Source organism: Megalops cyprinoides, chromosome 5, assembly GCF_013368585.1.
Source record: "Megalops cyprinoides isolate fMegCyp1 chromosome 5, fMegCyp1.pri, whole genome shotgun sequence".
NCBI classification, from domain to species: domain Eukaryota; kingdom Metazoa; phylum Chordata; class Actinopteri; order Elopiformes; family Megalopidae; genus Megalops; species Megalops cyprinoides.
The window spans coordinates 20,223,149-20,245,407 of record NC_050587.1 but is presented as its reverse complement, the minus strand read 5'-3'; the positions used below and the strand labels follow the sequence as shown (position 1 = coordinate 20,245,407).

Sequence of the window (22,259 nt, the reverse complement as noted above, 5' to 3'; positions counted from 1 at the left end):
ATGTGACAGAGAGACAGCAGCCGGCGGAGTGCCCCCTACTGTGTCCTCAATTCCACAAATCAACCCAAACCCACAGAACTCACGTGGGGATTGGGGGGGGCGGGGTGTGGGGGTGTGTGTGTGGAGGGGGGGTTGAAGTAGGCTGCCTTTGGAATAATTCCGGGATCTTCCCCGAGATAAAAGTCCAAACCGCAGGCAGGCCGAAAGAACGGGTGAAGTAAATACTTTCAGGGGCTTGCAGTGCATTAGTCTTCATCTCCATCAACTTCAAAAACCCATTTCCCTTAATATCTGCCACAGCTTGGCATGGGCTACATTCTGGGTGTGTGTGTGTGTGTGTGTGTGCACAGACACATACACTTCAAAGTTCATTCTGAACTTTCTTAATTAGTTCTATTACACACATACACACACACACGTATACTAATACTCCATATATATATATATATATATATATTATATATATACCTATTACTTACCTAATCTCTGCTGTCAACGCTTTTCATGCAAAACTACCCATCTTTAATGACACATAATGAGCCAGTGTTAAATGGATTACTGTCAAAACTGCCATTTATACTTCTTCCCTCTCAGTCATTGACCATACACTAACCTAATGTCTAATGCGTAGGTGACCACTTCAGTTACCCTATAAATAAATCATAACCACATAATGTAACTTGAATGTAGGGGTGCAACGAATAATCGGCATAATCAACTAAAATCGATGACCAGAATTAGTTGCCAACTAATTTAATTGTCGATTAGTTGGTTAGTGACGTCATCACGTGTGTTTTTCGTGCTGACTCAGAATGCTCAGACATTGATTGGAGTGAACAATAGAGATGGCAACACCTTCGCAACCAAAGACCTCAAAAGTGTGGCAGCATTTCACTCTCAGTCCTTTCGCACATAACTTATTTACAAGTTTAGAGAACACCACAGAATTTTTTACTTTCTAAATGGCGAAAGATTTCTACAACTCATGTCTACTCGTGCGTGCCCAATGTGGGTTGCATTCGAATTAATTCGAACGAGCTATGGGTTTTTTGGACCTCGTAATGCTACCATGGATGGCTTTCTTCAAAGGAAGCAGACTTGTACTCCCCAGCAAGCAACTGCCCTCACTGAATTAGTCCTAGTAACCATTCATTAAAAGACGTATTTTTGAATGAAGTTCTCATCGTCATTGTTTTTATTGTTAGTTAGCATATATGCCTAAAACAACCTCAAGCTAAATTTAAAAGCCGATAGATAAATAAGAACAACTGAGTAATTGTGCGATTCATAATCCGATTAGTCGATTATTTGTTTCAATAATCCATAGATTATTCGACTATCAAAATAGTCGTTAGTTGCAGCCCTACTTGAATGTAAGCATAGCGTGCCACGAGCTTTTCACATTAAACACATACTTGACATGCACAGGCGAATGTGTGTGACACCATTATTTCACAGAGCAGTTTAAGAACCTCAAGGCTTTTCTAACATGCCTCATGTAGGAACAGTGACACAAGCAAGAGGATATGCTTGGCATGACACCGAGCCCTTGTAGTCTGGCATATGACAACAGAGTTATGTCACTTATGTCAAGCTAATGTCATCACCGTGAAACTTTTTTTTCCAGACGCACATCTTCATTACGGTATAATCCTGGATTCCCCTTTTCGCTCCCCCCATCCTGATTGAAAGGCAGCAACTGCTTGTTATCAGCAGTTAGGTTGTCAGCAGTCTGTGTAACACCTCCCCCACAAGTCGTCCCCCCCACTCATCCTTTCCACCAGCGCGGGATCCCTACTCAACACGTCCGGCCCACAGCGAGGATGGGTGAACAGGTGCCGCAGGCTTCCGCGGCGTTTGCAGGCCTGCCTCTAAAGCGGGAGAGCTAGCAATAGTTGAGCCGTGGACGCTGCGGAGAAGAGAAACACCGGGGGTGGGCGGGGGGGACAAACTCCACAAATGCTCAGACCAGTTTAAGGCCAGTGGGTCTGTACCCAAGCTCTATGGTCACTGTTGCCTGCACACACTCTGGTGGCTCTTTCTGCCTCGCCACAGGACTGCTTCGAGAGAAGAGCGGAGTCTGGAGCACTATTTCGCAGCACGTTAAGATGGTGCTTCACTCTCACCTTTAGCTTCACCCCTGAGAAAGGAGAAAACGACAACCTCGCACTGAGTCATTGGCTGGTCTGACCCTTCCCCCTTCAAGCAAACACTTTGTTTTCCACGGAGAAAAACAAAGGTGATGGGGTACAGCTAAATAGATAGGCGGGAGTTGGAGAAAACGCTCGCAAATAAGCTCAATCCTGAGAGTGAGAACATGCAAACAACCACTCTTGCCAAAGCAAGATTATTAAACACATCAAATAGAGTGTGGTTTTGTGCAATCAGTATTTTTCCCCTTTTCATTAGATAACAGTGTTGTCTTAATGGAGCACTTGAAAAGCATGACGCAGCCCAGGCAAACATATCGACTGCGGCGTTAGCCACGTGTTGAAGTCAACTTTGGCCCATCTAAGGGAGTCTCCTACCAATCAGAGTCAGCATTTGCAGGCCCTGACTTAGGCCTGCATCGCATTCCTTATTCTGTTTACCAGAAATAAAAGGGAGAGACAGGAAAGGAGGATAAATATTTCATGACTGAGGGACTGCGCTGGGCGATGTAGGTTAGGATGGGAGACGAAGAGCATGATTAGAGGGCCTGGGAAGAAAGAAAACACAGAGGATCTTCCCTTTCATTTTCCTTTCTGAAACCTCTGCCCGTGGACACGCCAAGGCCATCAGACTCACAGGAGCATGTCCTTACGGGCAGGCAGGTAAGACACGCCTGATCTCACCACACCTGCACAGCTTCCACTGACAATTAAAGATTTGGTGAAAGGTGGAGGTGAGTGCAAATAAGAATGTCATTTTGGAATGATGCATATAGCGTTCATGCCACCATTAATTTAATCCTGAAATACACACAAACACACACCTGTACACAAGCACACACACACACACACACACACACACACACACACACACACACACACACACTGTACACAGTTCTATCTTCTGTATCGGTTTTAGCCCCACAGCTCACTTTGTATTATCCTGCCCATTCAGTCTCACATCAACATCACACTTTGATAACATACAGCCAATCTCCATTTCTCCATTTCAGTTTCTGAAGACCATTATTGTTTTTTCCCTGGAAAGCCGAGCATTCGCCTGCCCTGTTGTCCCTCCCTGCCTCCCTCCTTCTCCTCCTCCTCCTCCTCCCCCTCCTCCTCCTCTCCCTTCAGGCCAGCCCCGCTCAGGGCTCAGAAAACATCTCCTGCTGTCGCCCTTCCAGAGGACGGCAGGGGAAGGGGGGGGTGGGGGTCTGTCGAAACCTGGGCGAGCACAAATAGATTGTCTGGCGCCCTGCTCAGGTAGCGCCGTCAGGCTTTGTCATGTTCGGAGATAATGCACCGTGTGCTCCTGAGAGGGAGAGACAAATAAGGAAATCACACCGCCGTTGCCTGGCAATGCTTGTGCTGCTCAATCAAATATTAACCGAGTTTCTTAGGCATCAACGCCGCGGCGGGTTGCAGTGGCCTGCAAACTGAACCCGGATCGGTCGGGATGGCGGAGGCTTTGTGAGGCGGGGGGAGGGGGCTGTATTTAAGCTGGCTGCTCTAGAGACTGGGTGTTCGGTGCTGCAGGGTTAGTGGGTGCTGGTGGATGGTCACGCTGGAGCCGAGCTCCAAATCCAGTCGTGACCCCTGCGCTCTCACCGTCTTAATCAGACGGATCGGGTGGAGCAGGGAGGCTGCCATCCCCGCATCTCCCGCAGACACCCAGCGCCAAGACGAGTGGGTGGCGAGGGAGCTATAACAGGCGCGAGGGAAGGAAAACAAAAAAGAAGAGATGCACCATTCTGACAGCTGTGCTGCTGTGAAAAATTACAGAAACAAAACAAACACCCGGGTAGAGGTTTACGCCCGGAGCTGATGAGGATCCCAGATACGCCAGAGCTGATTCAGGATCCCAGATACGCTAGAGCTGATTCAGGATCCCAGATACGCCAGAGCTGATTCAGGATCCCAGCAACACCAGAGCTGATTGAGAATCCCGGCAACACCAGAGCTGATTCAGGAGCCCGGCAACACCAGAGCTGATTCAGGATCCCGGCAACACCAGAGCTGATTGAGAATCCCGGCAACACCAGAGCTGATTCAGGATCCCGGCAACACCAGAGCTGATTCAGGATCCCGGCAACACCAGAGCTGATTCAGGATCCCAGCAACACCAACAGCTTTTTAAGGATTGTAGCTACGCCACATCAACAGCTAGGCCTACTTTAGCATTGCAGCTATGCGCAGAACTGCTTCCCCCGAATTTCTGTGGTTCGAAAAATTCTGATGGGCCGGCAGCCTAGTGAAGGGCCCTAACCATCTAATGTGTCTCTCTTCTTGCTCAGTGCCAGTCAGTAAGGCAGTGGGTGCCATTTTCAGGATATCTGTATGACCTGGACAGGGGTTGAGCCCACAGCCTTCATGGGTCAGGGCTGACACTCTCACCACAAGGACACTGAATCCAATCACAGAGTGCTAAGGCGTTATTCCTGTGAGTGTCAGGTGAGAATATAAGGCCTTCTTTAAAAACATTCCACACCTTCCAAAGCCCACGTAACGCCTAGTATCTGGACCACTTTTAATTACACATTTTAGTTAGGCACAAAGGCCTTTATATAACTACAGTTTAATTTTTTTTTAGTCACAACATATTTAACACTGAAAATGAATGCAAGGGAGTTGTTCTGAACTGAAAGTACCAAACAAATGCCAAGCAAAAGGTCTTCGCATAGCTGAATAACAAATGCTTTTTCCAACCAACCGTAACTTTCCTGAGTCTTACTGTAATTTAGAAGAATCTCAGGCATGTTCTAAAGCACCACCCCCTCAAAAGAAAACACAAAAACAACAAAATGCTTAAGAACTGCATGCTAAAACTGTATATGTACAGAGCAGTTTTCATTTCAATATGTGAAAAAACACTATCCACAGAGTACTACTTTCTGTTTTATTTATTTAGTTATCACATTGGTTTTCAAAAAAATGCACTTAGAGAGGCCATTAGATATTCTAAAAGGAAAACACAGTCCTACCCTACAGTCAAAACCACTGCCTGCACGCCTGGGATCTCCATCCATTCCTCCCATTAAAAGTGTAGGCTACTGTATGTCCCCATATGCCCTTAAGCCCAGACTTGGCTGCAACCTCATGTGCTGATGCATTACTGATCAGGCCATTTACTGCAAGCGACCTGCTAATGCCGGTAAAACATGTCAGCACAAAGTCAGAAATATACTCACAAAAACAATTAGCCAAAATCTCATTCCAGCAGTCGCTGTAATTCTTCTTTGGAATCAGACATTCTAGGTAGCAATTTTGGTTTTATCAACAAAACGGACTGAAATACAGTGCAGTTTCAGGAAAACAGCATGCAAATGTTATCAGTAGGTCTCTCAATTTTCTTTTTTCAAAGCGTCATATCACTTTCAAACACATCAACGCTTGTAAATGAAACGTACCAAAACAATAAATAAATAATGACACCCACTTTTAAAAGAATGCATATTGCTGTTCACCTCCGCGCTACCACTGCCGCTGTAACCTGAAGTGAGACCTCAAAGGAACATGACCACAAAGAGACAGGTTCCGCTTAATTCTGCAGAACGCATCCTGTGGGCCTGGTGGTTTCATCTGTGTACATTACCTCCAGGGTCAAGCCCTCTCGTGTACTGCAAACTTGTTTGAACCTTAAGTAAAGACTTGGCACTGAAGCCTGTTCTAAATACAGCTCTGGGAGCAGAGCTTTCCATGTACTTTTTTTAAGGTATGGGCAACAAATTCATAACAAGTGGCCTCTGACTGACCCCCGATCGGCTCCCTACATCAGAGAAATGTTAACATGCGAAACAAGGCACCAGTAAATAAGCTTCATGTCCCGAGCCCTGCTGTCCTGCTAAGTGGCACAGCTGGGCCGAGCGGAGTATTCTTTGGCGCGCCTCTGTGGCCCTGATGTTTGCCTTTGATTAATTCGCATTCACTGCCTCTGTCACTTGGGTCGGTCCAACCCTGGCCAAAGTCCACCCTCTAATGCCACTCAGATCTTGTCGCACTGGGGTGCATTCCCGAGACACAGGAAGTGCAGAGAGGTTGAGACTTCTACTCTGCAGCCCTCTTCCCTCAGCGTTGCCAGGTCAACGGCAGCTTGATGTGAATTCAGAAGCTGACAGTGATGATGTCAAAGGGTGGACATAAAATACAATTATGTGGGGCTATTCTCTTTCTCCCTCTCTTTCCAGCTCTCTGATTATCCCTGCCTGAAATATCTTGCCTCTGAAAGCCTTGGTAAATATAGTATAAAGTAAAATGTCAACCTGCTGGAATCACAGTCTTAGTCAACTTCATAACTTTGTATTTATATTACTAGTTCACTGAAAAACACACATGTATGTATATGCAGTACTATTACCAGCACCTCTTCTCCAGTAAACAACCAAAAGGAAAGGGATGTGAGGATGTGAATATAGACCCAGTGTGCAATATCCAGCATGACTAAGTGTTGATGGCAACTTGACGGGTGTGTTCTCAATGTAGGCCCGATTTAAAAAAACAAAAAAAAAACAAAAGCGTCTTCCTATTACTTTCTTTGCCTGAGCTGGTCCATAAGCAGGAAACCAGTGTCTCATATTCCCAGAAGGAAAACAAAACAACCCACTACAACGGGAATGTAGCCTGAGAGAAAGCATCCCCACCCACCCCTTGTACTCCACTGCAGTACCCGAGAAAGGCGTCCCGATGAAAGTTTGACGTTCCGCCACCGTAACAGCCCGCGCTTGTGAAAGCCAAAGCGGCGTTTCTCGCCGGGATAACAGGAAATGCCACCGGCTTATCAAACATAGCGGGAGGAGCGAGACTTGGGGGGGCTCTGAGGCCTCCGTGGCGAAGCGCTGCGGATGCATTAACAGGACCCGGGCCCCTGCCGGCTTACCGTCGCAGCAGGGGGGAGGGGAAAAAAAAGGCCCCTCGGCTGCGTCAGAAAACGCTTGCGCTTCAGAGAGCGACGAGCCCCCGAGGATCGCCTCGTTTTGGCGCTTTGTTGGTAATAAGCTCCTTTTGGGGGTTCGCTCTAATGTCACAGTTCACGGAACAGGACTGCTTTGATGATCTGTTTACGCGTGCAGTATGGCCGGCACAGTAAGCGTGCAGCACAACTCAGACCTACACAGTGATTTCACTGTTTGGCAGCTATAATTTAATAATATAATTAAATAATTAAGTAAATACTCTGAATAAAAGGGTGAACAGTATTAGGCCCATTTACCCAGGTGTTGACGGTATTTATATGCACAGCTTAAGCCTTCAAGTAGAATTCAACATCAATATTATAAATATAGCTAAAGTGTAGCTAAATTAAGCATGAAATTCTTTACTAAACAATACAACAAGCTACTCTGAATTACTTTTGCAGTTCTGCAAGCGACTCCATGGTAGCTGAAGTCCTAGATTGCATTTCCTTTTACCACAAACAGAGGGGATGCCAGTAACCGCAGTAACTTACAGTGCATGCTGGGGACTGTAGAGAGAGATGCAAAGTTGCAAGGATCACGGTCTGTTCCATGAGAAATTTTACCAAATAAGAACATACCCATGAAAATATAAACAGTTTAACTGGTCCAGGACATCTGCCTGAACATGCTGTGAGGATTCATACTGGCATGCTGCAAGAGGTCTGAAGCAAAGTATCCCATTCACTTCCCTATGTTCAATACTTTGTGGAAATTTCCACTGTAAACATATGCCTGAACAAATACAATGTGATTAAAAGTGTTTCCAATTAATTGGAGACAGAAGATGTGAGGGAGATGCAAACACTCCAACATCAGGGTGAGTGACAACTGGGTGAGAAATGAAAGGAACAGCTCCTACAACCCTCATCCCCTAACGCCCTCCACCCCCCCCCCCCCCACCCCCCAACAAAAAACTATTTGTTCATAATTTTCGTGGCCACTAAAGGTAAGGGTAGAGACGTTAAACAGAGTCGTAAGGTAAAGCACCACATAGAACGCATTTGCTTTGGGGTTTAATGTTGCTCGAAAAGGGATTCATCAGAACCGCAAACACGTAAACAGATGAAATAACAAGCGGCGGGAGACCGAACAAACAAGGTTTCAATAACGCGCGGACATCCCAGCCTCCTCGGCGAGCCGCCGCCGCTGCTGCGCCGAATGCAGATGAAACATCACGGCTCCCCGCATTCCTCACCGCTTCGTTAGGAGCCACGCAATTTCGTTCAGAAAGCCTGCGGGGGCGTTGCGAGAGAGCGGTGGGGGGGGGGTGAGGTGTTCCCATAGTCCCAAACCGTGCATTTAAGAGTACACGGGGAGCCCAGAAGAAATCAGCAAAAGAAGAATTTACCAAGGTGTTATTAAAACTTCAAAGTGGAGGGAAATAAATTCCACTTCAGCGTGTTTAATGGGCCATAATTGCATATGCGCTTATGGGGAAACAAATTTAGCTTCCATGCGGCGATTATAGGGGAACCCAGAGCTGCAGAAAATCCAAAAGGGGAGCGGTTTTAAGGGAACCAAGAGACACAGAAACAAGGGAGGGGGGGGGAAATTTCAAGGGGACCCAAAGCTACAGAAAAAAGGAGGCGCTGTTTGCCGTGACAGGAGTACACGGGTAATTGAGCAGCACAGGTCAAATAAACATTTTTGAAATCAAAACGGGTACTTTAAGAGAGTGCTTCAATGTCTACCAAAGCAAGTGCTGGGATCCATAGGAGTCACAACACAACACAGTTTAATGACAAGAACAGACCATTCAGCCCAATGAAGCTTCCCAGTGTGCCTACAGCGTATCTAGTATCTAGCTGGCATGGTGTCAAGGCTGGTCTTGAAAAGCCCAAGGGCCTCTGCTTCCATTACAAGTTCTGCTAATCTATTCCATCAATTAATAACTATACTTCCTACCCTACTTCCTAGCAGACCCTTATAAATACTTCCTGGTGTTATTGCCAGAGGTTCCAACACCAATCTCTGATTGAGTAGAACAGAGGACAGCTCATAAAGATGTACGACGGTGAGGAGCCACTGTACTGTACATTATGTTCTTCCCAAAGCCTTTCACTACTGTTCAAGTGTCACGGTAAAATATAGGCTATCATCTCCCTCCACATTCTTATTGAGTTGAATGATCTAATGTCATTGTTGGGAGACAAGCTTTGTGTTCACAGTGCGCAGAAGTTTGAACACACTACAGGGGTGGGAAAGGCATACAACCACACAAAAAAATCCTACGGTGGAAATGAATATGTTCTCCCATTGCTTAATGCACCCATTTTAGCGATGGTTCAGCACGTACTGTATGTGGTATTCTCTAAATGCATTCTATTTTATCCCCTTACAAGACAAAGCCATTTTTAAAATTTTATTTAACCAGAAAGGTTAACTGACAATTAAGTAACGACCAGGGTAAACAAGAAGGGTTGGGAATGAACCAGCTGTAGGACAGATGATAAAGCAACCAGATGTTGAGGAAGGGGGCACCTCCTTTACCACCTCTGACTCCACTGATCAGTATCATGCGACCTTTAATGACCTCAGCCTGCTGGTACCATTTTGAAATTGGCTGGTACTTTTTTTTTTTAACCAATCACAACACACCCTGCAAAATCCTACTCTGATCCTATTTGCGCTGTAATAACCCGTGGTGACAGAACAGAAATGCCCACTCAATCAATGGACCACCTTGATGACAGACACAGGGATCTCTGGAAAATTAAATTAGCCAAATGAAACACCACACTCCTTGGAGTCGAGGGCCCATCTCGTGGCGCTACCTGTCAGAGGCTGGTGGGATTAATTTATACCTGTGACATTTTGTTACAATTCTATTTGTGACCCCTTGACTTGACTCTGCTAATTCCAACCCAGTTCAGAGGGGTTCAGATAAATGCTGCATTAGATCAGACGTGAGTCTGACACCTGTCTGTCAGACATCAGAAGCTGCCAGATGGCAGAGAGATGCACATTCTGTGGATAAGATATGCAGACAGATGGTTCGGTCCCTTCATGCCCAGCACTGTAATCTCTACTGGAGATAGGTGTCCAACCTTGGATACCCTCGTTCACATGAAACACACTTTCTCTTCCATGTGTAAAATAAAAGAATACAAGATTTTCAAGGGAAATTAAAATCTTAATGGAAAGTATAAACACCTTCATGGTGTTTTCTGGTGTGTTTCTCATGAAGCTGTGTTTGTTCCATACAATCAGCTCTAATGACATTACATTATTGTCATTTAGCTGACGCTCTTATCCAGAGCAATTTACATATGTTACAATTTTTATGTTATCCAATTGTACAGCAGGCTATGTGGGGTTAAGCACCTTGCCCAAGGTACACCAGCAGTGCCCTAGCGGGGAATCAAACGAGTAACCTTTTGGTTACAAGCCCTGCTCCTTACCACTATGCTACACTACCGCCCATGACATGTGTGAAACATAATATATGCCCGTGCACAAAGTTCAATAGGGTACACGTGCGCTGTACCCTACTGAACAAAGTATAAATTTGAAACCAAAACATCTAAAATCATTATGAGGATCACTTACTTACTTAATACAAGCAATGTAAATGACTTCTGACTGTCAATTAGCTGATGGCTGAGAAAGGTAATTATTGGTCACTTGTTAATGGAGGATGAAATATCTCAAATAATATTGACATTCTTTTCTGATAGGATATTGCTGAGAAAAATGGATCAATTACTTGAATCAAAGCAAACTGCAAGATAAAAACATAACCAAATGCAAATGTGCCTGATATATTATTTCCCCCAAACTATCATTTTATGCTTCTTTGCACACATCACACATTAACAGATGCTCTGTCATCATGCTTTGTCACAGCAAGCCCTGTCAGAATAAGCCTAAATGGTTTCAAACGACTAATGAATAAGAACTTGCATTTATTTAATGAAATAAGGTGTTTATTGTTGCAAGTACATTCCGTCATAACACCACTGCATGTATTAAAAAAATATGGTGTTTCCACAAAATAATCAATGTGACTATTTAAAAGCCTAAGCTTTTCTACATGAAACAGTCTTCACAGTTACCATAATGCACATTTTGCCATTGAACCACATTAGTTAAGTTTCATAACGTTTCAATGTTAACATTTGCTAGTTATCTTGGCAGCAAATTTAGCCGGCTTTTAACATTAGCTGTACATTATTTGTGCTCACAGCGACTTGCTGAAAATGATTTGGATGCTGCAGAATCCAATGTTCAGTGAACAGGATAATGACATTTCTTGATAGGAAACTCAACTAAACTACATTCTAACTAGGGAGTCAACATTAACTTGCTCGTATTTTAGCTGACAGAGCTAGCCTTTTAGCTAGCTCAGTGTGACAGCCAGTGAGAGATTATTAAGCAAACTAGTGTGTCCAGTGTTAGCCATTCAATCTAACACTACTGCTGCCAACTAGCCTAAGCAAAAAGAAAAATAAGTGCTGTACTATTTCAGGTGGACCACACTGCAACATATTTCTGTACTGTGAAATCACACTGCAATGTTCTTCTCTCAAGGGGATGTATTGACTGGTTTAGACTGACTATAAATTATGTGAAACAATCTGCCATAATATATTGACATAATTAAATGAATAAGCCTAATATTATCACGCAGAGCTAAACTGAATGCCAAAGCACTCATTTCTTTGCAATCACATGCAGTTGCATGTAAACATGCAGTACCCCTAAGCAATCTAGCCATCTCCTCTGCTGAAAAGCTTGAGATGAGAAAGAGAAAGCTCATCGCCCAATAAACCGTCCTCCTTTATTTCCAATGGTTGGGGGAAAAAAAGTTTGTCGACGGTCAGATTTTACTGCCGATGTGCAATAATCAACAGATTGGCAACATCCCTACTTAATACTGTAAGAGCACATGCATTTATGGCAAGAATGCAATGATGTCATCTCTGTCTGACTGAAAAACAGCACTGACTGGGCTGAGAACAGAGACAAAAATTCTCTACCCTCAAGGCACCTCAGGTTAAAAAAATACAGCCTTTGTTCAAAAAGGACAAAACAATGTTTGAGGTACGTTTACACAGATTAGAAAGGAGACCTCTATCATTAACATTCCCAAACGGAGAGAGGGGGAGGGGGGCTGAGAGGAGAGCAGCGCAGCCCTATAGCGTCTTGCCTTCTCCGTCATGCTTGCTTAGCCCTGCATTCGCGCGAGGATGACACCCCTCGCATATTAATGAGGAGAGGTCTACCTCCAGGGCCCTCCAAGAGAGACGTGGGGGGCATTGCGTAGGAAGACAGAACCCATACCTAAACGCTGCAATGTACATAATCAATGAATGAAATGTGACTCAATACACCACTACAAGTAGTGGCCCTTCACAATGGAAATGTTGCAAAGGCCAGAAAAGACAGGTGAAGGAAAGATGACATCATCAAGGGTGGTCAATAATCAAAACGACAAAATCCTGAAGAGCCAAACATCAGGATGACACAAACAGGAGACAAAGTGACAGAACCTGCCACTGGTGCTTTTTTCCCCTTTAATTGCATTTTCAACAGGAATGGATTGTGCTTTTTTTAAGATTCTATGAGCAAAAAAAAAAAAAAACAGAGGTGTGTAGATCAAAAGAATTTCAGAAGCTACTGCCTTAAAAAAATCTCTTCAACTGAAAAGTTAGAGTCCCTTTGGGATTTGCTACCATGGAACTTGTTAATAACCTTAGTGCAAACAAAGGCACTGATTGGCAATCCCTCTCCAATTAATTAGTACATGCGTAGTGAAGTTTCAGAGTTAGGTATATAAAGAGGTTGTCGAACAGAACAGTGCCTTTCACTGACTGAGGTAATAGGCCAAAATACTTTTAGTCTCATGCTCATAAACAAAACTTTGAATGAAGACATTTTATGTTTACAGCTAATTTATTTCTGTACAAATATTTTAATCGAAAAAAAGCTTTACTGCAAATGAAGCCATCAAATCATATCATAACTGTGTCTCAAAGACAATTTGTGCTGTTCTTTTGTATGGTAGACTAACTATATTATCATTCACACATCTTTTGTAAAAAAAAAAAAAAAAAAAAAAAATCAGTGTAAATTAAATTAAGAGCAAAATGTTGACTAACTGCCATCCAAAAGTTGCTTTCTGTCAACCGAAGTTGCACATTATACGACTGGAGATTATCCCATGTTCTGTGGATTTTATGTGTCTCCTTATTTTTGAGTTCTGTGTTATGAAAAAACACATTAGTGATTTGATTAGTGCTCTCATTACCTCTGTGTGTCATCACCTTTAGAATGCTGTGAAAGTGTCTAGTTCTGGAGACAAACTCAGCAAGTTGGCAACCCCGTCTTAATAAAGCACCAGACCAGTTGCAGCTGTTTTGCCTGCTGAAAAAGATGTCACTTCTCACCAGCCTTCCTAAACCACCATGCGGTGAAGGTTTCCACCATAGCATTTCAAATTTAGCCTGCACTCAAGTTACTAGAAATATGTCCGCTAGAGCGCTTTCAGTTACGCTCTCTCAAATTCAACACTGGGTGCTTAATATGAGGGGTGGTTAGACTGGGTTTCCTGCCACAACCATAACGGCTAGAGGTAGCTGCCTATCCTTTACACATGCAGAAGAAGGGATATGGGGAGTTGGGTATGCTGGATGGCGGGAAGGCCCATTTCGTCTGACAAGGAGTCAAGCACTTTGTCGTTGCCACCCTCCCTCCTGCTGCAAATGACTTAACTCTTCTTCACAGTGCTGCTGTGTTGAAATGCAATTGGCCGTGAATCTTGAGTCTGCCTCCAGACGTCATCGCTCAAAGGGAGAGAGCATTCCGAGTCAACACGCCTCATACTCGTTGAAACCTTGGCGCTTATTTTTGCAGACACCCGTCGAGACTGCGCCCTCGTGTTAATTGTTTACCATGTTGGGCTTTTGGCTGCGTGCTGGAACAAAACATCAAAGCTAGCCATTTCCTAATGAAAGGATGTGATATTGAACTACTTTGATAGCACCCCAGACCTACTTTCCTGCTCTTTGACTGATGAAGTGTGCCCATGGCTTGAATTAACACCGATTTATTGATAAATAGCACCTTAAACACAATACAGTGAAGATCAAGGTATGGCGGTAAACAATGACAGATTCACTCTATAGTATTGACCCTGTTTTTCCCCCAGCGACCGTGACCATGACAGGGGGGAGAGGTGCTCGTTTCTGTGCAAACGATGGAAATCTCTGGCTAGGTTGTGCAGCCTAACTAGGACAGGATCGAAGAGGCGAAGCGAGATTCTCCTCAGCCGCGAAGCAGGCCTGCGTTCATGGGCGCAAATTTAAGCCTGAAAGTCTCAGAGCGCTCTGGAGGCACGGAGAGAAGATGTGGCTAATTAAGCCAGAGGGGTCCAAGCCCTTCTTCTAGCCAACCCCCCCAGCTTGGGATTTCTGCCCCCTCCCTGAACACGGGAAACGCTCTCTCGCTCTCCCCTTGTCTTTAACGGGACTGATAAAAAGGCTCCCGGAATCCTTTAAGCGCTCCTTCCTTTTTTTTGCCTTTCGTGTTATCTGATACCGCTCGCCCGCCACCGTCACGTCCGGCGGCTCACAGAACGTCCTCAGAGGCCGGCTGGCGAGGGGCCTTTTGTTAAAACGCCGTGTTGCCTTTCTCTCCGCTCTTATCAGACATACCGCTCTGGTGGCACTGTACACACTTCTTGGGGGTGACACAGGAATTCTAATGCTGGGCGACTTTTGGAGACTGAGAACCACTCTTTCTCAGAGCTGCCAGCTGTCAGTGCGAGTGATGTGCATTCGGTTCTCAACTTCCCCCAAATCAAAGCAAGCCAAAGGGAGTTGATCCAAGAGGCTCCCTAATGAAGCTCTGGGAAACCACAGTCATGTCTCGATTCCATAATTACCAACGTGCTATATACATATATACCACCCCATGCACCACACAGTCAGTTCATTGGAACTACTGTTTCACTATCCAGTGCTTGGATCTGTCTGGCATCTATTTAAATAAGTTAACAGTGTTTCAGTGTTTGTGCACAGAGATCTTGAAAAACCCTGAACAAACATGCATCTGCTCTATTGCTTGGATTAGGAAACGCTATGCATTTTTGGAGTTTAATCAATGGAAATGAGTGGTGGGGTGACACGCTACACGTTGAGTGAGAATTTTTTTTGATGTTTTTGCAAACAGAAGGACGAGAAGCCTTAGAACAAAGCCATGCAGCCGCTTCATCAGCCCGTACAGCAATGCTGGTACCAGCTCTTTCAAGCTCAGCCTTTTGGCAGTCCATAGCAGGAGCAGTCTTGCTCTTGTGCGAAGCTTTACGCTCGGGCTCAAGAGTGATCATATAGCATTTTCCAAATAAAAATGGATCGACCTCGGGCCTGGAGACTCCACCGTCCGACTACTCCGCCTTCCGTCCCGGGCGGCTCCGGAAACCGCCGGATCAAGCGCAGCGCTTTCTGTAGCCGCGGTGGCAGCTGACACTATTCAGACTCCTCCTTTAGGGTGGCAGGGCAGGTTCTCCTAACATCTCAAGGCTGTGGCACCTTTGGGCAGCGCTGTCACCGACGTGTGCCACCCCATCTCAGCTGGGCACGGGGACGAACAAAGCCGCGTTACTGAGTACCCTTGTCTCCTTAGCAGCAGAAGCCACGGGGACAAGATTAATAATACAAAGAGGGGGGAAAAAAACGCGTGTCTGGCACACGTGCCGTCTGGCTTGCTGAACAAGCGGGACTGGTGTTGCCCGCTCCTGTGCAAGCGGGCGGCGTGCCAGGCGGTCGCCGGGCCAACACACGTCACCGCTCCACTCCGAACCAGCTGGGGCTCCTGCCTGTTCGGCGCAAGGGACCCGCGGCCAGCAGGTCCCTGCTCTCTGGTGGCCTGCGGACAGATGGAGGTAGCACTGAGGTGGCCACTGGGTGATGCAGGGCTGCCAGTGGCCTACACCCCCGGTGCAGGTGAGATGCGTAGAGCTGACTGCTCTGTGGCTCTGTCGCACGCGAAAGAATTGCAGATCTTGGGCTCCTCCAAGATCCACACGATCTGTTATGCTATAATCGAACAGCACACAACGATCTGTTGAGGCCACCCGTTTACCGAACCGAAGGGCAGACACAGAGGCGCAGAGCTGGCGGGGGAGCAGTGTGCAGAGATGAGATGCGTCTATAGGAGGGGACAGGCGCACAGGGAATAGATTGTGCCAGCACTATGGCAATGTGTCTGCCCCCACGTGATGCCAAACTTTCCTACTGACCCCACTGACCCAACAGCTCTGCTAACACTTCTTAGGACTTCTTAGGCCTAGACTACACAGAGGATCAAAATACCAGACCTTTGCCCTCTCCCCTTTATTTAAGTATTTATTTACTTATTTATTTTAGTTTATCAATGGAATGTACAATGGACAAGCAGCTATATAAGCTTATGTAGCTTCTTGTTTCTTTTTGTTGCATTTGTACTGACATTGTTATAACAGGTCAACTACAGTGTGATAGGGAGACTAGTCATTGTATTTCTTGGGGGAATGATCAAGGTTGTCATTGGAGTTATCATGGAAAACAGCGGCAGAATTCCTCCCAGGATTACAACCTCATGCTTACTGTGCCAGGCATAACTTGTTAAAATGAGAAGATATCTATGGAAACTGGGAAAGTTACTGAGCACAACCAAGGAGCAATGAATCTCAAGATAATCACTGTGTTTGTGTGTGTGCGCACATGTGTGTATTTGCACATGCGTGTATGTTTACTGCTCAGTCAGTCAAAACCATTAGCTAGATATGCAGTAGCAAAGCCCTCTGGCCTTACAGACTACTTCTCTGCAAGGAGTCTTACCTCCTCCTGTCTACGTAGTCCTAGTTTTTCCACGGAAAGCCCTTCTAACCAGAGCATATTAACCCGCAAAAAGTGGCCGACGTGTCACATATGACAGTGAGAATGTAAAAAAGAGCACAAAATAAAATGATTAAAACAAATTAAACCATGTCAATCATAATAATTACATCCACATCACTTCCTTGTAAGGTGAGGTCACCATATTACAGCACCCCTGGTTGGAAACAGACACATGGTTCAGTGCAGTACAGACTTCCTCTCAGGAACCAAAACCTCACTCTCAATCAGGCGTGCGTTTTCAATTTTCTCCTCTATTTGTACACAGAGCCATCATATTTGAGGATGAGTTATTGCTCCCAATCCCTCCCATTGAAATAGTGGTGTTCTTTTACTCCCGGTGTTCTCTAACCAGCCCCCAATACCCTGCTGGACTGGTTCAGCCCTGAAAGTCTACATGCTGCTTGATGTACTGGCAAAGTTGTTAAACCAAAATATGACAAAGGGCAACACACCATCTATGTTTTCTCCCACCAGCAGGTGCACATACGGATAAGATATGAGTTCGTGCAGCTTGGAACATTCACTACAGGTAGCCAAATATGCACATGCTTCCACAAGAAGCTCCCAATCACACCACTTTCCACCAACTTCAATTTGCTAATTCTTTATCATTAACTGACCCCCCCCCCGCTTAATTTCCATCATTTCTTTTCCTAAAAATATTAACACCTCCAATCTACAATGCAAATCACACAGAAACCTTACAAAAACCTGTACCAAATATTTTCCCCATCTATGGCGTTTAAACTAATAACACTTGTACAACAGAGAGCGCCTTGCAGGTTTTTTTCATCGTGAGACCTCCGCAGAAGACCGCGTTTGGTTGCAATAAGAGCCCCAAAACCACAGGAACTCGGCTGGCAAGTAAACACTTCGTCAGCATGTTTCTCCCTCACGCTCAAAGGAGGCTTCCCCTCGCGCGGCTCCATGCGGGAGGCCGCGCTCGATAAACACAACAGCAGAACCCCGCGCGGACGCGACGGGGAAGCTGTGTAACAGTGGGATTCTTCCCAAAGGTCAGCTGCAAATTAATGAGGCTGCAGCCCTTTTTTGTCTTTACCGTGCCCTGTCCGTGCCTTCACAGGGGCCCTGCCGGGATGCATTAACTCGCTGGTTTCAAGAAAGAACGGCCACACATGACGTCTCTGAAGCGCTAATCAGGATATCCGACCGAAGCGCGCCCCTCACGACTCCCTGCTTTCTCCCTCGCGGTCCACGTGCAGTTGTATTTGTCTTGTCTGATCTGCAGAGGAGAGCTCTCCGAGAGGCTTAAAACTCAAAGTTAGCAGTGTCATCACATGGGTCTAACTGAGAAGCAACATGCACACACATGATCTATCCTTTCAAATAACATGACAAGAGACTCCGTTTAAATGATCAGAACTGCCAGCAGCAGACTAACACAAATTCAGCTGTTTCTTCGGTTACCCTATGGGTTATATGACATGAATGCTAGTCACCTGTCAATAATTAGTCATGTTACTTGAACCTGCAGAAAACCTAACTTCTCAGAATTTATGAGGAAGAAAGAACAGCTGTAGGGCCGGAAATGCTACATATCTCTCCGGATGACTGACAGAGCGTAGCAAAGTACTGATGCAACGACCCCAATTTTTAGCCCCCACCCTTTTTTATACACTTCACAGACAAGCCTAACGTCCCATCTTTTAAGCAACACGAGCATGACAATCATCAAATCCTGCTCCATTTCACGGTCTTACTATATAATTCTCCACTCTCAATTCTTTTGAGTGTGCATCCAGGCCTTTTTAAGGTGGTGCTAACATAAGCGATGGAGGTGGCAGAACGCAGTCTCTGACATGAGATGTCACTTCGTCTATCACAACACAGACATCGCCTCCCAACCGTCCCTGCCCTGTGAAAACCCAACAGAGCAAACCCTGCACTGAATTAGAAGAATCACACAGCTGTGTTAACTCCGCTGGACGGGAACAGGAAGAGGAAGAGGAAGGAAGAGTTTAAGATTCAGACATTCAACTACTTGGTTAGAAACCGGAGCGACACTATACATCTTCCCAAAGTGGGGAGATCACCCATAGCCCCAAAGGCATAACTACTGTACTCGCAGACTATCATAACGGACTGTTGTTCATGCAACAACAGTCGCAACTACAGACAGAAAAGCTGTATGGGCAAACACAATGACTGTCCAGCACAATTACTTACTCTGTAGGCACAGAGGCATTTAATATTACATTTTGTCCATATAAGTATGTCATGTTTATATGGACATATTTTATGGATGTATGAGTGTAGTTGAACATTTCATGAGCAACTATTTTGTGTCAGAACAGGCAAAACAGGAAAATCGTCTTCAGATTTTAGCCAGCTAATATCTAACTTGCAGCATGCAAAAAAAAAAAAAAAAAAAACCCATGACCAGAAGGACAAATAGTGATATCATGTTACATCTTTTGCTAGCCAGTGGCAAAAAGGAATTAAACGCAGATGTTCACGCCAAGCGGTTTCAGACTTATTCCATTCAGTTTCCCAACCAGCAGATTGTTAACATCAGTTGAGGTGTGGGGCAGGGTAATGTAATCAACGAACGATAGACAGGTTCTAGATGTAGACAGGTAGGTAGGTGTGTAAAAGCTGCGATTACTTTCCCACCATATCGTTTGCAAATGTGTAACAATACTGGAATCTGCAGGTAGTTAACAGCCACAACGACATGTGACGTGTTTGCTGCACAATTCACGAAGCTAAAACTGTGTGCTACAGGAAGGTGTGTTTGTGTGTGACAGGGACAGAACTCCGACCTACAGGAAGGCGATGGAGGCCAATTTTGTTTCATAACTTCTTAAACTGCGAAGAAATACTGCATCGAATGCAAACTATTTATAACTTGAAAACGCTAATGTAAGTCACAGGGAACTTTCCCCCCGTCTACAAATGTGAACAGCACTATGACATTTAAGTTAACTAACGTTAGTTAGCTTGCTTGCAAAGAGAAAGCCAGGGTGTATGCGATCGTATGATACCAGAGGGCTGTGTAGACAACTACAAGATACCAAGATAGCTATTAACAATCGCTACATTTCGCTAGCACAGCTAGATAAACGGATATCATTGCACATATCAGTGAGGCACACAGCTAATGTAGCTAGCTAGTTCAGTAACTCGTTTGAAATGTGTTTCCGTAATAATGACATATTATTCATGGTAGACAACATAATTTTACAATGAAACTATCGCTGTTTATCACCAACACAGACCTTGTTTTCCAGCGAGTCTAGCAAGGTAACGTCAGCTAGCTAGCGATCAATGTGTTTTCAAACACTTCTCCAATCTGTAGATGTCCAGCCGCTAGCTAGCTAACGTCACAGTTCCAAACCCTGTATCTGCTCGCTAGTTACGAGTCAGCTTCCAAGATAGCAAACACAAGCCTCTGATACTGTCACACCTTAGGCAGTTAGCTAGATATTATCAAATGAGTTGATATAATGGATTGGCACAGCAGCCAGTAATTAAGCTAGATTGATTCGTCGAACCTAGCATTGTTCATCTCGGGAAAAGTTTAGACTCACGTCGTTTCTACTGTTAGACAGCGATTTCTTTTAATCATGCATTTCTTAAAGCAAAAACGTGCAACGATAGCTAGCGTTAGTTAACCAGAAAGCTAAACAGCAAGCTAGTTGTGAAGCTAGCCATTTTTTAAAATTGCGCTTACAAGAACTCTACCGTTGAGATAGCTAGCTTGTCTGTCTAGCTACCTCAAAGTAATATAACAGGCTAGCTAACGAACAAGTAATACTCTTTAATTACTCAGTAACTTAGGTAGATATAGTCATCTAGTACTTGGTATGCCAATGATGTGCCTTCTCGCTCACATTTCTACGGAGTAGGTATTGTCATATTTAATAACGTTAGCATTACATGAACTGCTAGCTTGCTACAGCTATCTAACTACGTTTTTCTTTTGCACAATGCTGACAACTGACAATAACTTTCTCAGCCAACCAGCACTCTGCCGCTATCACTACCCAGCTAGCTACATTATCTGCTCCTCGCCAATGCACTGTAGTTACTGCTGTGGCCGCCCCGCTATTCATGCGCTTTCTTCATTATCGCGATTACCCCCCATAAATAAAACTTACTTTTCCCTTGCTTGGCTGTCGGACGGTACGTTGTTACTCTTGCCTTTGGCGTACATGCTTGCAGAGAGCTCCGATTGTCACGCACCTGTCAACCCATCACAGCCTCCCCGAGCACAACCCCGTCACCATGGCGACACAAGGAGCGTCGCTTCCGATTGGATATCTTGCCGTTAGGAAACGCCCATTCTCAGTGGTTACCGCCGTGACAGACAGGTAGTCCGCCCCGCCCCTTCCAAACAACCCCCTCCCCCCCCCCCCCCCCCCCCGCAGCACAACCCCTCCTCCTGCTGTCTCCTATCTTTCTCATTCCGCCCGCCTTTAGCTGAGCTTGTTGGGAGCGCGCGCCGCCTGCGATCTTTCCCCCAACACACACACACACACACACCCCCCCCCTCCCTCTTTTCTCCCCTCGCTGGCCCCCCCCCCCTTGCTCGAAGGGGAATTTGAAACCGTCTGAGGAGGATTTTAAACAACTGGCTGTTCCCTTTATAGACAATCACACCCTCTACAGACAGACAGTGCTCGGTCAGCTAGCAAACACGAAATGGATTTGTGTGTACAATATTATGATGTTGAATTTCAAAAGCCTCATAGACAGTAAAATATACACTGCAACAGCTACACACAGTAATATCCATGGTATGCAACTTTTAAGCAACTGTTTATAAGTACTTGGCTAAGAAAGACGCAGAATTACTGAAAGGGCTTTTTCAAGCATAGTAGCCTATTGAGGTTGAAGGGACAGTGTGGGGCTCGTTATATTTGGACAGACATTTGGATGTCTTGATTCTTTATGTGTGCACATATCCCTGGCCCCTGTCAGATACAGCTAAAGGTACCTGGTCTAAGTTCTTCTTCACATTTTCTTTAAAGACTTCCAGGCCCTGTACGGGTATTAGAAGATATTTGTCCACTTAACAGCTTTCAGACACGTATTGAAGTGAAAGTGTTGCATGCTGCGGAGTGGTGGTGAATCAAAAAAGAGTGGTTTTAGGGGTGTGCTCTCAGGACACAGGATAGAGAAGCAATATTCTTTTTGACAGTATGCATCCAGGAGCACTGTATAATATTTGATATCTTATACAGCAAATATTTGATATCTTAAAGGACATTTAAAAAGCCAAAAACTCATGTATCAAATGCATGTGACTCCTC

General features: G+C 45.1%; 1 protein-coding gene across 2 annotated transcripts in view; it reads right to left on the bottom strand.

Annotated features, from left to right (window-relative positions):
• The window catches only part of ssbp2 (single-stranded DNA binding protein 2), an 87,078-nt gene extending 65,870 nt beyond the window's left edge, over window positions 1-21,208 (bottom strand). Inside the window, exon 1 of one of the 2 annotated variants that reach the window (XM_036528666.1) lies at window positions 21,105-21,208. In XM_036528666.1, coding sequence (XP_036384559.1) covers window positions 21,105-21,160 — 56 coding nt within the window. In that variant the 5' untranslated portion in view covers window positions 21,161-21,208. The remainder of the gene's footprint in view (window positions 1-21,104) is intronic. The other variant, XM_036528667.1, reaches the window with a different exon arrangement.
• Window positions 21,209-22,259: the final 1,051 nt, after the last annotated feature.